We start from the raw sequence: 15,769 nt of genomic DNA on the forward strand, positions 1-15,769 counted from the left end.
CTCATCCTCAGTGGTCTCTGTGGTTTTGTGCTATCAGAATATCTGTTAACTCTGTTGGTTTTTTTAATGAACTTTTACCATGCTCGATTCCTTCTTTTCCCAGTTTTTAGTCTGCTGCTCCACACTAAGAGTTGTCTTCTAGCTTGTTTCTTGAACATTTACAAGTCCTCCTGTTGTTCACTTACCTTTGTGTTGTATGTGTGTAGATGTGGTCTTAGCCATTTCTGAGTAGTTGCTGCAACCCAGTAACTAGTTGCTGTAAATGAGAGAAGTTTGAGTATAATCTGAAGTGTGCCGAGTAAGTGCAATGACGTAATTTAGAGGAAGGATTATTCTCTTGACTTCTTCAGCTTTCTTCAGTTGCTGCCATTAATAGTAGGTTTTTCACAATTTCTGGGTCTTTGTTTTTATTATACGAGTTAGCATCTTTTAACTTCTTATTTGTAGTTTCTGTGTGCACATGGAGAGCATCTTTTTGAGTAATAAATGCTACAAACAGCAATGCTTTGAGACTACTACATAATCTTGGTGGTGGTAGCATCTGTTTATGCATAAAGTGTTGTGAAATGTTGCTCTGAATCAATGGAAAGCTTCACTTGTAATCTGTAACTTTGAAGCTTCAACAGGTTATTTAAGACCCAGGTGTTTTGATAGTTTGAAATTCAAAGTAAGCTAGAGATCTTTTCACTGCTGTTACTGGACAGAATAATTTCTAGAATTCAAAACCCAGCAAAAATCTGTAAAAATGTCTTCAAAATGTCAAGACATCTAACACCCTTTTTCAGTTGTATCCATATTTTAAATGTTTCTCTCTGTGTGTGTGTGTTTTTTTTTTTTTTTTCCCCTGGTCTGTGAATGCTGTGTATAATCTGACTCTCCAAATTCTTTGTATTCTAATTCAGAAGTGGCGTGCACTTCCTGCGTAGTTCTGCGTTTTATAGTGGTGTTCACGTAAGCTTAAAACTCACTGCAGATACACATGTGCATTTTTCCTATTTTTGTAGCATGTGTGAAACTCTGCCATTCATTTCAGCATGTTTGGCTTTTTTTGTTAGCCAGAATGTCTATTCCGGTCTATTTGGTTACACAAAGCTAAGAATATCAATAAAACATAAATAATCTGCGGCTTCTGTTTCTTCAGAATACAATAATGCAATCAATGTTAATGAGTTGCAGGGGCGTGTGAAACAATCGGTAATCTAGACAAGAATTAAAGTGTATATTTGATAAGATAGCTGGGGTTAGTATGGGATTTTATGCCATGTAAAGGTTTAAAAATAACCTTAGGTTGAGGTTATTTGAGAGATTGCTTGGTTACCCTTGTCTTGAGCCATTCTAGTTTAAGCCCTTGAGGATTGAATCATTGATGTATTTTTTCTGATTCATTTTGGATCTACAGGTCGGTACATCCCTGTAGTTAGGTAATGTTCGTTTGCGAAGTGTGTTTAAATTTGTACAGTACCAGTGGGGTTTAGTTGGTGAATACAGAACAGTCTGATAGCATGGACTTGAGGTATAGATCCAAGTTAGATATGTCTAGAACTCTACAGAATGACCTCACCACGTGGAAGTAATGCAGCGTTGCTGTTGAAGCTCCTGATTCTGTGTCCAAGTTAGAGGCATACTTTGTACCTTTTAACTCTCTTTGATCCCAGTGCCTGGGAGCAAGCCACAGCTGCAGTTACAGCCCTTCTGAATGTTCTCCCTTCCGAGTATGGGAAACTTCAGCCATATCGAAAGCAGTCCCTTCCCAGTAGAAAGAAGCTTGAAGCTGACAGTGCAGGGACTGAACAAACCATCCCACCAACAAGTAATCTCAAAATCTGTAAGATGATATAGGAAGGGGGAATTAGTATGATTGAATATCCAGAGTGTGAAAAGGTGTGTGCTTGCCTTCACTTGCTGCTTGCTTCAATATGGCTTTAAGTCTCTTGTCTTAGACCTTCATTTTGTGTTTAATTAAAGCTTTAGATGGAGTGTGAGTTCTCAAACATAATTATAGTGATGCTAAGACATGTGGAGCTTCCAGTATGGCAGATAGTTTTGAGTTATGCTAAAACTTGTGTAATTTGTGAGGGAGGTACGTGTTCCATCTCCTTTTATCAAGGTCATCCGGTTATAGTTTGAGCAAGGCTGCCAGTCAGAGCTCGGGTGGTAAATCTTAGAGCTGTCTGCGCTGTTGTCGATTTTGAAGACTTAGTGAGCCAGTTCCGACTCCTGCAGCAGGCTCATGGTGCAAGTGTTGACATACATCCTCAACTTCAGGTATTTACCAGTTATCTTGAAGACAAGGAAGTCTTCCAGAAGAGTTAGCTGCTTGAAGTTTGTCACGAAACTGCATGATCATCCTCTTAGCAAGGCAGTGTTGAAGTGTTGTGTAGTTACTTCAGTTGTTTCTCTGGTAGAATGTTCGTTCACTACAGCTTCTGAAGTGATTCTTGGGATTTCCTGAAATTTGAAGCCTGGCTGTTCTCTTACTGTCCCTAGTCTTTTAATCTTTCTGTCTTCCTCCTTAATGATGTAGACTGGTGCCTTAGTTGTTTACCCTTTTTCTTTGCAGAGTTGCTTGGTGATGTACTGAAAGATCGGCCGCAAGAAGCAGATGGAATTGACTCGGTAATCGTCGTGGATAATGTTCCCCAGGTTGGACCAGACCGACTTGAGAAACTGAAGAATGTCATTCACAAAATATTTTCCAAGTTTGGAAAAATTATCAATGAATTTTATCCAGAAGCAGATGGGAAGACAAAAGGGTAAGTCATGGTAACTCCTCCTGAAAATAGAATTGGAACACTGCTCTGACTTACCCTTGATCATTAGTGTCAGTGCCTTACGGCCAGTTTTTATGGTGACTGAATAGTCATGCTCATGACTTTCTTCTCTCTTGGTCGGTAGAATCCTGACACCTAATCTTGGTGACAAACGAAAATTCCCAAGGGAGCTGAGAAGCTTCGTAGCTCATTAAGCTACAGGGCAGGGGATTATTGTGGAAGCAGTTTAGCTGGGTTTGGAAGACAAATTTCTTTGCAGTACTAAATGTGTTATTTTGTTTATTTTCTACCATGGCTAATAAATAGGTTAAAGGTCCATTTTAGTTAAAAACTTAGTACAGTTTATTGCAAAATGGACTGTCAGTATTCTGTCTCTGGTTGCCACTGCTTACGCTTACATTAGTGGCTTCAGCTTCCATAAGTTCAGGGAACCCTTCCCAGGACTCTTTTTCGCCATTGCCATACTTCTGATCCCTGTTTCTGGCTAATTGCAGCATCTGAAATTGAGTAGAATGCTAACCAGGTATGATCAGGCCTAAAGGGAGAGGGCAAAGGAAAAAAATTTGATTTTTGCCTGCTTTCTCTCTCTAAATCTGATAAATATGAGGTTCTGCTGAGACTTGTTACTGTGGTTAGAGTAGTGTATATTCCCGAGTGTGGGAGGAATCATCATTTAGAAAGCATTAAAAAGTGGGTTTTCTGTAGCATAGGTATTGTCAGTTCTGTACAGTCATGGGAGAAAATTATACTGTCTGTGTTCACACCTCTGTTTGAGGCAGTGTCTGACAGTCCTCAGAGTACTGTTAATTTCAAGTCTTCTGGGCTATGCACTAGATTGTGTTAGTGGCAAGAAGGAAGCTGAATTATATTTGATGCAATTGAAAAATGAGAGTAGTGCTTTGAGATGCCTGTGACAGCAAGATTTACAATTTCTGAACATGATCTGTCATTCAGCTGGAAAGAGGTCCACGTTTAACCTGCCCGTTATTAGCTCTTGTTCTGTGTTGCATTGAACTTGCATTTGTAACTTAGTCCCACCCACGTACGGGAAGGATATCAGCCTAATTCAGGTCAAGTCCATACAGCCAAGAAGTGCGTATGTGCCTGTGGCCAAAATGGAGATTAAATGCTTTTGATCCTAACTAGGTAGGGACAAGGCAAGAATTCATTTTATAGATGCTAGTACTGAGTTCTTAGTTCATCCCCGTTGTTTTTTCATTTTACTTACTTATTTTTTTGTAATGTAGTTATGATGACTCCCTGCTTTTGTCTTCCTTTATTGTAGGTATATCTTCCTGGAGTACATGTCTCCATCTCATGCAGTGGATGCTGTGAAGAACGCAGATGGATACAAACTGGATAAACAGCACACTTTCAGAGTCAACCTTTTCACAGACTTTGATAAGTGAGTGCAGTTATTGTGTGTATCTGCAGATTTTGGGATTCTAATCAAGAGTGTCTGCACAGAGCATAACCAATCAAATTGCTTTTTCAGGTACATGACAATCAGTGATGAATGGGAAATCCCTGAGAAACAGCCCTTCAAGGATTTGGTAAGGCTTTTTGGAAAAGTGGAAAGAATATTCAGCTTAATATGAAATGATTCCTTCATTGCTGGAGTGTTCATACGACAAGAGAAACGATGTGTTCATAGCGGTGTTACAAGCAGCAGTAGTGATGGCCTGCTCCTGTTTCACTGTTCTCACAGGCGTGAAGTGACAGGAAGAACACAGTGGTTCTGCTTAGTAGTTCCACATAGGGTAAAACTTCAGAATAAATAATGATTTTGCACAAGTAATTTAAAAGCAGAATTTTGACTGCATCTTCCTATGTTTTTAAATGTTTGAGGCAAACTTCTGTGTTTATTGCCATTGGCTTTGTAAAAAGTCTTGTGGAAGAAGGGATAGTTTTTTAAACAACAAAACCCTCTGAAGTTATTTTAGGCAACAAGTGTTTAACATCATCAAACCACCTTGAAGGTCCACCTTTTTATGATCTGTTCATTTAGCCTCCAGTAGCCAGTAGTTTGAATTATTTAATTTCACTTTAAAAACTTGCCTGCCATGGTTAGACTCCAGCGTTGCATGCTCTCTCGGTCTGAGACCAACTTCCACCTGCCAGGTAGATACTAATTTGGGGAAACTTACTGTCTTAGTCTTTGATTCACTGGTAATCTTTTTGCTTCTGTTTTTCCTTAGGGGAATCTCCGATACTGGTTGGAAGATCCTGATTGTAGGGATCAGTACAGTGTGATCTTTGAGTCAGGAGACCGGACCTCAATTTTTTGGAATGATATCAAGGAACCTGTTCAAATTGAGGACAGACCAGTGAGTGTCCTGGAAGTGCTGTACATTGCAGATTCACTGTCAGTCTCATTCATTTTGTGACATTTTAGGTGTTAATTTTTTTAAATGAGATTTTTTTTCCCCATTGCTGGAATACTTTTTTCCTTCCTTTTGGAGAGGAGTGGTGAAACTACATCAATTAGAATTAGCTGCTTAGGTAAAACAAATGTGGAGGTAACTTGTGTGGGGTGTTTTTTTTTCCTAGTTGGTCCAAGATGCCTATTAGTTTCCTTCATCTGGATATTAGAGTTGAATCAGAAAGTCCTGAAAATGCAAAGTCAGAGGTTTGAGGAGTACTGTTCATTAGAGCTGAGTGTGTGCTTAAGTATGCTGCTTCTGATCACTTTAAGCTTTTTTGCTGACCGCAGAGGTACTAAAGAGGAATAGCTGGTTTGGTAACAGCATATAAAAGGGAGACTTAGCATGTCTGTCTGCTGCAGGCAGTTGACTTGCTGAGAACTGTTGGTACCCAGAAGCGTTTTCTTTAATAATCATTATGCATTACAGTAGAAAGAAGTTGGCTCTGAGATGATGAGTAATTTTGCTCATCACCATGGTCACTGGCCATGGACTATATTGCTGAAACCTCTCTAACTTAGCTGAAGGTCAAGAGCTGTGTTGTTAAGAAACTTGAAATACTTACCCTTACTTCTGAGAAGAGTGTGTTCTTACCAGGGCTGAAGGACAGCAAGGAAGCAGCCTATTAGGTGGGTTTAATTGTTACTATAAAAAGGTTGTCACAGTATCTGGAAAATGGTTTTGGTGATCAGGAAGTTGAAAAGGCCTCAACTGACAGTTTTCAACCTGAAGTACTGTGCGTTATGTGCGTGAAATTAAACTTCACAACTACTCCAAGGTGTTGCTAGTTCAGAGATCTTCACTTAGTAGGGGGATTTGCAAAATGCGATGTATAAAGCCAGACATTAATTCTTTTCCCTTTAGGAATCCAGTGTGAAATTAAACCTTTGCGGATTCTTTTTTTTCTTTTAATCCAGAGGTGGACAGAAACCTATGTACGTTGGTCCCCAAAAGGTACCTACTTGGCTACGTTCCACCAGAGAGGCATTGCGCTTTGGGGTGGAGAGAAGTTCAAGCAGATTCAAAGGTTTAGTCACCAGGGAGTGCAGCTTATTGACTTCTCGCCGTGTGAAAGGTATGGAGCATGACTTTGGTTAGGGCTAAGGGATCAAAAGCATGAAACACACACATTCTGGCTGCTCTGCTTTCAAATTTCATAAGGTTGGGGTCTTACGTTCTCCTTTGCCAGTACTGCTTTTCATGCATGAATCCTTCTCAGAATGAGTAAAACTCTGCGTGACTTTCTTCAATTTCAGGAAAGATACTTAATCTGGAATAATTGCTCTACAAAACTGAGCTGACAAGTTTCCTCAAAGATGTTGTTATCCCAAGGGAGAAGACCATATTTTTTCCTCCTTAGTTGGATGGGATGTCTGTAGTGTTAGTTAGATTTCTAGTTTTCAGCTAAGTTTCAGTTGAGTAGCATCCTCCACATGTGTAGTACCGAAATTAATTCCTTAAGCTCTTTAGAGAAGGCTGAAATAATTTTCAGGACTGAGATGCATCTTTTTGCATAGTTTCCAAGTAACATATTTGGAAGCAATTAGGTTTTATGTTTTATTGTATTAAAGAGATACTATTTATCTTGAAGTGGAGAAGTCCAGCATACCTATAGTTCAGGTTGGCAGTGGATTTATAATTGGTTCAAAACCAATGATGTTCTCATGGCAAAACTATATAGTTTATTTGGTGAGTTCCCCTCTCTTGTAACATCAATATGGGAAGACCCTCACAGAAATATAGAGTCTTTTCAGCCAGAGGGATGCCAGGGAAATACTGTGTCTTGGAAGTTTTTTCCCCCTTTATCATACTGTTCTTATTTCTCCCTCTTCTAAAAAAATCCTGTTAGAGAAACTGTTGTTTGAAAGTGCATTGTAATTAAATATTACTTGGGTGAAAGCCTGCTTATACTCACATACCAGATGAAGTTTCAGTAGTGAAATTGATAATTTCTTTTGTAGGTATTTAGTGACCTTCAGCCCTTTGATGGACACGCAGGATGACCCTCAGGCTATTATCATCTGGGATATTTTGACTGGGCAGAAGAAGAGAGGATTCCACTGTGAGAACTCAGCTCACTGGCCTATTTTTAAGTAGGTCGAGAGAGAGAATTAGAGAGAAGTAGTCCCAGACTTCATTTAATAAAAAGGTAATTCCTGTCTAATAATCTTTCTTTTTTTCTTTTTATTTACTTAGGTGGAGTCATGATGGTAAATTCTTTGCTCGAATGACTTCAGATACCCTCAGCATCTATGAAACACCTGTAAGTTCTTGCCTTTTTTTGCTTAACACTTATTGCATTACAACATCAGTGTTTCCTAGGGTATCTATTTTAAAGGATGCATTTCAATAATACCCTCTAGTGCTGGGCTTACAAGTGGAGAAATGTTTGCTCCTGTCTTGTTCTTTTCTGGGTGAAAACATTGAGCTGATTTTGACAGTAAATTTCACACCATGCTTCTAGAAGGACTAGACAGCTCAATATATAGTGCTTGTAAGAGTCAGTAGGATCAAGGTTATGTGGTGCCTCCCAGCTCTCACTAGCAGGTGAGTGCCAAAGTACCCAAAAAGTACTATAAATTGCAGGCTAATCTAGTGTGGTTTGCGTTTTCATAATAATTCAGGCTGCTGTACTCATTAATTCTGTACAGCAATTTTGATTTTATTGGTAATTGTGGTACATATAGAATCATAGTCTTTTGGGCTGGAAGGGACCTTAAAGACCATCCAGTTCCAATCCCCCTGCCACAGGCAGGGACACCTTCCACTAGACCAGGTTGCCCCAAGCCTCATCCAGCCTGGCCTTGAAGATGGCCATACATATGTTCATACTAAAAATAGGGATACAGGATCTCTGAAAACTACAGTTTCCTAGTTTCTGCTCTAATAATAAGGGCAGAAGGTGTATGTGTAAATATAAGAATGTTACTAACTTGAAAATTCACACCTTTTCTTTTAGTCTATGGGTTTGTTGGACAAAAAAAGCTTGAAAATCACTGGGATCAGGTGAGTATAAACCTTTGTAGAGATAACTGCTCTCTTCAGTTAGATTCTTTTTTCTGGGGCTTTGTTTTGGTGAGAGGAATCTTCAGACTTGACTAGAGCTAAAGGCCTCATGCTGAAGTGGTCAGATTAGACAAACTGGCAAAAATTAATGGAAAATTCTCCACTTATTGATGTATGTAGCTGACAGCTTGTGTGCCTTCAAGTCCTCTGTGGTACTGCTTAATCCAGGGTCTAGCTTTGGAGTCCCCTTCCTTATCTACAAAGCCAAACTGGAATGCAGTTTGTTAGGGAATATCTCCCTAACAAGATCCTGTATGCTGCTTGAAACAGTGTGCTGTACCCTGTCTTTTGGGAACAGGTTTGGTTTTGTGTGTCTGCACAACAGACAGGTTCCTGTGGGAGTGTTTGGGGCACTTCTCTGTGAAGCAGCAAGCAAATTAGGTGTACCCAGGTGCAAGAAAATTGTGTCCAGTGTAATATAATAGGGGTTGTTTTCGCTCATTGGTTTAATCGGCCTTTCTTAGCTCTTTGTGGTTACACTGAGTGTAATCCCTACTTTTCAGTGAACAGTGGTGATACAGCAAGTTTAAAAATCTGCTTGGGTACGATATGTGTAAACTGTCCTCAGTTGCTTATCTGTATCTGTCTTTATTACTGAGAGTTGATATTTGTCTTCCACATTCAGATACAACAATGAAAATGATTTCTGCTTCTAATATCTCTAACTAAAACCAGCATATTTTTAACTTTCTTCCTGTAGAGACTTCTCATGGTCTCCAGGTGGTAACATAATTGCTTTCTGGGTGCCTGAGGACAAAGACATACCAGCAAGAGTGACTTTGATGCAGCTGCCTTCTAGACAAGAAATTCGTGTGCGGAATTTGTTTAATGTTGTAGATTGTAAACTCCACTGGCAGAAGAACGGGGATTACCTGTGTGTGAAGGTGGACAGGACTCCCAAAGGCACACAGGTATGTGGATTCTGATTTTATCCATAAGTGCTTGTTTTAGCTCGTGCTGACACTTCTTTTTCTTACAGGACTGTCTTTTTTTTTTAACATAGAAAGCGTAAATTATATGATTTACTTATTTTACCATTTGAATTTGAGGCATGTGGAGAGCAAAGTGTATGCAATGTTCACATCCAAGATTTGCTTTTACTTTAGTGGCATCTTGGACTTGGGTGAGAGCTGTATGTCTCACCTCTTCTCCAACTTCCTGTTAAGCAGTTGTTCAACAACCCAGAGGTCATGCTGCACAATGTGCCATATGTTTATCTGTCTTAATTAAATTTCTTAACAGTCTGAAAAGAAGCAAATGCTTTTGTACAATTCTTCAGTTACACGTTAACAGAACAGAAGAGTCTCGAATGTGTTCAGTCATGAGGCATACTGTATCTGCTCTCATTAAAGAAATAGATCTCCACTCTGTCATCCTGCATACTGACAGGCTAATTGTGTAGTTGTCCTTCTGTGCCTAGTGATAAAGTTACTTGCTTTACTGCTGCTGTGCTGGATAATGAGCTGGTCTTGGCCTTTACAGGGAGTAGTGACCAACTTTGAAATATTCCGAATGAGAGAGAAACAGGTGCCAGTGGATGTGGTGGAAATGAAAGGTAGTGCCAAGTATTTCCTTACTTTTGATCTTTAACTTTCTTGAGTACACACTTGCATGTTTCTTAGAAATTCCTGTCAACATGAGACATAATTAGGAAATTAACTCTTGGTAGGAGCTACCATATTCCTATGGCATTATTCCTGAGAAATCAAAACTTGTTGCTGTTCATGTTTGTGATGGACTTAACAAATTTTCAGTTCTGTCATTTTTCATTAATAAAGACGGTAGAGCTGGTAATATGAGCATATTTTGTAGAAAATGGGAGACTTGGGAGCTATTGTTCGGCTGAAACACTTGCTGTAACGTCCTGGATTTGCCTTATCAAGCTGTGTTTTAAGAGATGGTCTGTATGGCTGAGTCTGTTAACTGATGGCTTCCTTCTCTTCAGCATCTTGGTTTTCTTGAACTGCTTGAAATCAGAGCTTTGTATTGTGTTTTGACAGAGTTTTGACCTCCCCTTTTTTTGTTACAGAAAGCATCATAGCCTTTGCTTGGGAACCAAATGGAAGCAAGTTTGCTGTGTTGCATGGAGAAACTCCACGAATTTCAGTTTCCTTTTACCATGTTAAAAACAATGGGAAAATAGAACTTATAAGTAAGTGACTGAAAAACAAGTGAAAAGCATTTTGCATGGCAAAAGATGCACTAAACTCAAAATGATGGCTGTCTGGGGACAGTGTGGCAATAGGTGCTACGCCTGAAATTGTATTCTAGAAATCCTACTTTCTGGTGACAGCTAAACTGTTTTCACTTTGAATCAGTCCAGGATCTGGGAATAAATGACCTACAAGCCAGAATGATGTTGTGGCTGTGGGAAATCCTGTGAGATGATAGCAGAGACTTGGCCCACTTTAGATGAAATTTATTTCCAGGTTGGGTGTTGAGGTCTCCTCAGTTTATCTTTCAGCTGGCTTTGGGTGTTGTGCTAGTGGGCTTTGTCTTCAGATGCATACAGCTACGGGCTGTTTTTGGGACTTGCTTGTGGAGTTCAGAAATGTCTTTTGAGGAATGGATGGAGTTGACTGCTCGTTAGCCAATTGATGGCATTGGATTGAGATATTCTTCTGACTTTGTCGTGTTTCTTTCCAGAAACGTTTGATAAACAGCAGGCAAACACGATATTCTGGAGTCCTCAAGGGCAATTTGTGGTGTTGGCTGGCCTCAGAAGGTGAGTGTTGTGCATGTTAATGAAGATCACATTTGTTTTAAGGAGGAAAGATGCTAGAGTATCTCATCCTGGAGTGTCTGGGATCTCCATGAATGTTGCATTACTGTGTATTCCTGATACAGCTTTGACAAAGCAAAGGAAGAGATGCAATTTCATGATATAGCTTAGTCCTTTGTAACTTCTAAGTGCTATTTTTGCCACATGAAATAAAGAATGCATTTTTCAACAGAAAAGTGGATTTTTAGAAACACACTTCAGCTGTTTTAAGTACTGACTGTAATCCAGTTTGCACCGTGCATGTGGCTCTTACAGTTCATTTGTTGTCATAGCCTTGTGCCTCCTCACGGGCTATACCTCTTAACTCTTTTACGAAACAGCTTTGCCATTATCAAGGAAGTTTCATGTTAGAGCAAGTGAAAATTATTTTTGTGACCCAGTTGAGTAGTACTTGCCTACTTAAATATGTCTAAGCATATGATTGGTAAACTTCAGCTGTCACTTGCCTACTGTATTTTTGCTGTGACTTTAAGAACAGAAATAAAATGGGTTAAGGGTCACTGAACGTAGAAACAAAAGTGTTATTCTTACTTGGATTTCTGTTTTTATTCATCACGTTGCTTTCTAAACACAGAGACTGGTATGACCTTGTCTCTTGGTTGCTGTGAAAATTTATCTTTGTAGTGAGGAGTTGTAAAGATGCAGCTTGTGAAATGCTTTTAAAAAAACAGGCTAGACTAGTGTGTAACACATTGTCTTGTTTTGTCTTCGCAGCATGAATGGTGCCTTAGCATTTGTTGATACATCTGACTGCACCATGATGAATATTGCCGAACACTATACAGCTTCAGATGTAGAATGGGATCCCACAGGCAGATATATTGTGACTTCTGTGTCTTGGTGGAGCCACAAGGTACTAATGTACTTTTTTTTTTTCCTTTTCCAGAGGTGTTGGAAAGGGCTGTTGGTTAGGAAGAGAAAACAGACACTTGTCACTGGTCATACGCCTTAAAACCTGCACAATAGTTTTATAAGTTAATTTCAGAACACCACTGTTTATGTGGACCATTAACTTCACCGGTTGTCCAAAGTAACTTCTGGATGGGCAGCCCAAAGGGCAGTGAGTCTAAACAGAGTGTCCTCTTTTATGAATTTTCATTGTGTCTTTAGTGGTTTGAAACTTGATCTCCTTGTGGTCCACACAGAACAGCAAGATTTATTCCATCTGCCATTACTTTTGCATGGTTCCAGCCACTGCACTGTAATCCTCTCCTGTATAAATTCAAAATCTGGGACTGGAGAACAAGGGAGAAGGGCTGGCTTAGTTTCAAACTGTTGTGATCCTCTAGAAGGTAACTTCTTGCAAAGTTTCAGTGGAACAAATGTTTCGCTGAGGAATTTGACTTGTGCAAGGAAGGCACTAACAACAAGAGCACCATGGTTCTTTTGACTAATGGTACTGATTCTATAAAAAAAAGACCCTTAAGATGTGGAGTGAGGACTGCAGTGTGAAGTTTTAGCTTCTCTTGACTAAAATGGCATATTACTCCTCCAGGTGGACAATGCGTATTGGTTATGGACCTTCCAAGGCCGTCTGCTTCAGAAAAACAACAAAGAGAGGTTCTGTCAGCTTCTCTGGAGACCACGACCAGCTACCTTGCTGAGTGAGGATCAGATAAAGGTAGTGTTTTCCGCTGACTTTCTGCTGGTGTTGATTTGTTGTATAAACACACTTGGTTTACTCCCTCTTCTTGAGAGTGAGGCTTGAACTGTTACACTACTCCCTATCATCCTGAATTTGTGAAAAAAACATACTGCTGTGGGGGATCTCCCTTCTGGTGATGACTAAATATTAACTGATATACAGGCCCAAAAGAGAAATTATTTTACCACTTGCTCTTACAGTTAGAGTACAGTGAAAGGGTATAAATAACAAAATTGGATTTAGTTGTCCAGATTTCACTAATTGCATGTGTACGTTTACATGATCTGTAAGCCAGGAAGAACAAAGAAAATCATATGGAAGGGAAACTGCATGGAAGAGTTTGCATGAAAGATGTTTTCTTTAAAAAAAGGCTTAGGCCTACCCCAGAGTTCTTATACAATACGATGGCTGTGATTGCTAGTCAGATACCCTAGTTGAAATAAAATTCCCTGTTTTACAGCAAATTAAGAAGGACCTGAAGAAGTACTCCAAGATATTTGAGCAGAAGGATCGCCTGAGCCAGTCCAAAGCTTCAAAGGCAAGACCCTTTTGGAATATAATAATGTAGACAAAACTCTAGTAACCTGTCCCTAGTTATTTTGTAACAGTGATATGCAAGTTAAATTTCTTTTATAACAAACATCTGTGTTTAGGTGGTTAGAGCTGGTTGTAGTAGGTGGTTCGGGCAGATGCTGCTGAGCTGTCAGGTTAAACAGAAATCAATCTGAAGAGGTGCTGGTGTTACCTCCAAGGTGGTAAAATTTTGAGGTTCTTAGTGAGTTGCTGCATTAGTGAGTCTTTAAATTAAGAAAAGCTCTTTAAATTAAAAAATTCCAAACCAGGGTTTTGGTCCGAGAGAGGTATCTTTTTCTTGGGCTTAAGTTAGTAGTAAGTGGGTTTGTGAGGAAAAAGTTTGACCTGGTAACAAATGCATTGCATGTGGATTTGATTGACTGGGGAGGCTTAACAACCTCTTCCTGCCTCTGTAGGAGCTAGTGGAAAGGAGACGCACAATGATGGAAGAGTTCAGAAAGTACCGCAAGATGGCACAGGAGTTGTACATGGAGCAGAGGAACGAGCGTTTAGAGCTTCGTGGAGGTGGGTACTGCGCTTGTGGAGACTTGCTGCTGGGTAACTGCTGCTGCTTACCGAGTAACAGCCCTGTTTGGGCACTCCTCCGCTACTCTCCCTCCGTTTCCTGCCAAAGCTAGTCTCTTAGTCTTTGAAGGTTATTTAAAATATTTTTTTATCCTGAATTGCAACAGGATTTTTTTTTTTTTAATGGGAGAAAGCTCAAATACTGCTGGCTGCCAGATTTTAGTATCTGTGTCTTACCTCGCCTCTTTATGCTTCAAGGCAAGTGCTGGCTTGACCTTGGGATAAGACTCAAGAGATTAAGGTGTCACATTTAACCAGAAAACCCACAAAAGCCCCATGGTGGAAGACAGTAATGCCTCGGTTGTCATTTAATGAATTTAGCATGTACTTTTTATGATTTTAAGCACCAAATACCTCTTATTTCAGTGCTGATTTGAGTGTTTCTGCTAAGAGCAACAAATCTTTCCATTGCTGCCTTGTTGGATGCAATCAGTGCTAATGTTTTCTCCATTCCAGGGGTAGACACAGATGAGCTGGACAGCAATGTTGATGACTGGGAGGAGGAGACTGTTGAATTTTTTATCAATGAAGAAATTATTACCCTTGCAGAACCGGAGTAATTAATAAAACTGTGGTAAGCTAGCATACCTCTCAGCAGAGAGACATTTTTCTGTCAGCTATTGCTATGGATTCAATAATTTGCTTGAGAGAGGTCTGTTTGTTACCTGAGTGAATGTGTTGTTCTCAGAGTTGTCCTCTCTAGCCACACGGAAAACAAACCAAAAGCTTACTTTTGAAGTCATCGCAGGTGGTTAGATTTTTGAGTTGTACTGAGCAGAATACCGTGCATGTCCTGTCTTGCCAGAGTGATCAAACCCGCCACAGAGTCGGGGTCAACTTAAACGCAGTGTATTGCAGACTCTAAGTTCTGTCAGTAGGGGGAGTTGTGGTCAGCGTGAGACAAAAATTTTGCCTTTTGGAAGAACTGCATGTTAGTTCAAGTTTCTGGACGGAGTTTAAATACCCCACTGAGGATTATACAGCAAGTGAACTGTGAGCTGATAAAACTTTGAGTAGATGTTTAAATATCCACATGAACTCTGCTATCGTTTTCTGGAAATGTTGGGTGGAATTCAGGAAGTAGCAGATTCCTGTGTACTGACCATCGCTGCCTGTTGCTGAAATCTTGTATTTAATCCAGTGCTTCTCCCAGCTCCTTTTTGTGAATTCATATTATGTATTTGTATGTTGAAACTTGAGGCTGCTTTCAGCCCATGGTAGGAAGTGTCCTTTAGGAAGCTTGACATTGTGTTGAGAAGGGAAAAGATATTTTGGTAGTGAAGGCAATCTTCATAGGACTTAGAACCTGGAGTGGGTTCCTGCTCTGTCATCTTTAGGACTTCGCTTAAGGAAGAGGAAGGGGATACTGGAAGTATGCCTCTTGCAGCTCTAAGTCACCCTGCAGCTCTTCAGCCTCCAGAGACTTAAGGAGTTTAGGTGAACTATGAGCAGTACACCTCTTGGACCTGTGGAAAAATGAATAGCCTTGGTACCTTTGAAAATGTTTGGATCTGGCTTATCTGTGTCCCATGCATGGGAGATCCTTTTGTGGCAGGAAGAGGGAGAGAAGCTGCTTAGTATATGGATTTAAACATCAGTTTAAGAACAGCTGAAACACAAGTTTTTGTAGCCTTTCACCAGCTAGCATCTGTGTGCAGTTGAGCTGTTTGTGTACAAGCACAGTAATTAACTCACCTCTTGTCTTCCTTTTCTGCAGCACCACCATATCTTGTGCTGAAAAGAAGTTCATTCGTTTTCAGAAAGCCTACATCAACTTTGGAATTTTTAATCCATATTCTTGCACTCTGGGAGGGTGGATGCACCGGATTTCCTCCATTCTGACACATTGTAGTGCCTTTAAGTCTTGCTGCCTGCTGCAGTGAGATACTGGAAAGGCGCTGCTTTTAAATTTGTATTTTTTTTT

The 15,769-nt window shown here is 40.0% G+C and overlaps 1 protein-coding gene across 1 annotated transcript; it reads left to right on the top strand.

Annotated features, from left to right (window-relative positions):
• Positions 1–2,560: 2,560 nt before the first annotated feature.
• EIF3B (eukaryotic translation initiation factor 3, subunit B) lies at positions 2,561–15,768 on the top strand (the record flags this gene model as incomplete). Its single annotated transcript, XM_010161652.1, has 18 exons — positions 2,561–2,753; positions 4,057–4,176; positions 4,267–4,324; positions 4,970–5,098; positions 6,112–6,269; positions 7,156–7,287; positions 7,391–7,457; positions 8,154–8,200; positions 8,961–9,171; positions 9,743–9,815; positions 10,290–10,412; positions 10,907–10,985; positions 11,757–11,895; positions 12,538–12,663; positions 13,148–13,225; positions 13,677–13,785; positions 14,302–14,419; positions 15,563–15,768. Coding segments are annotated over 17 exons (1,946 nt in total), but the record flags the coding sequence as incomplete, so codon positions are not given.
• Position 15,769: the final 1 nt, after the last annotated feature.

This window comes from Eurypyga helias, unplaced genomic scaffold (genome assembly GCF_000690775.1).
Source record: "Eurypyga helias isolate BGI_N326 unplaced genomic scaffold, ASM69077v1 scaffold27181, whole genome shotgun sequence".
Lineage (NCBI taxonomy): Eukaryota > Metazoa > Chordata > Aves > Eurypygiformes > Eurypygidae > Eurypyga > Eurypyga helias.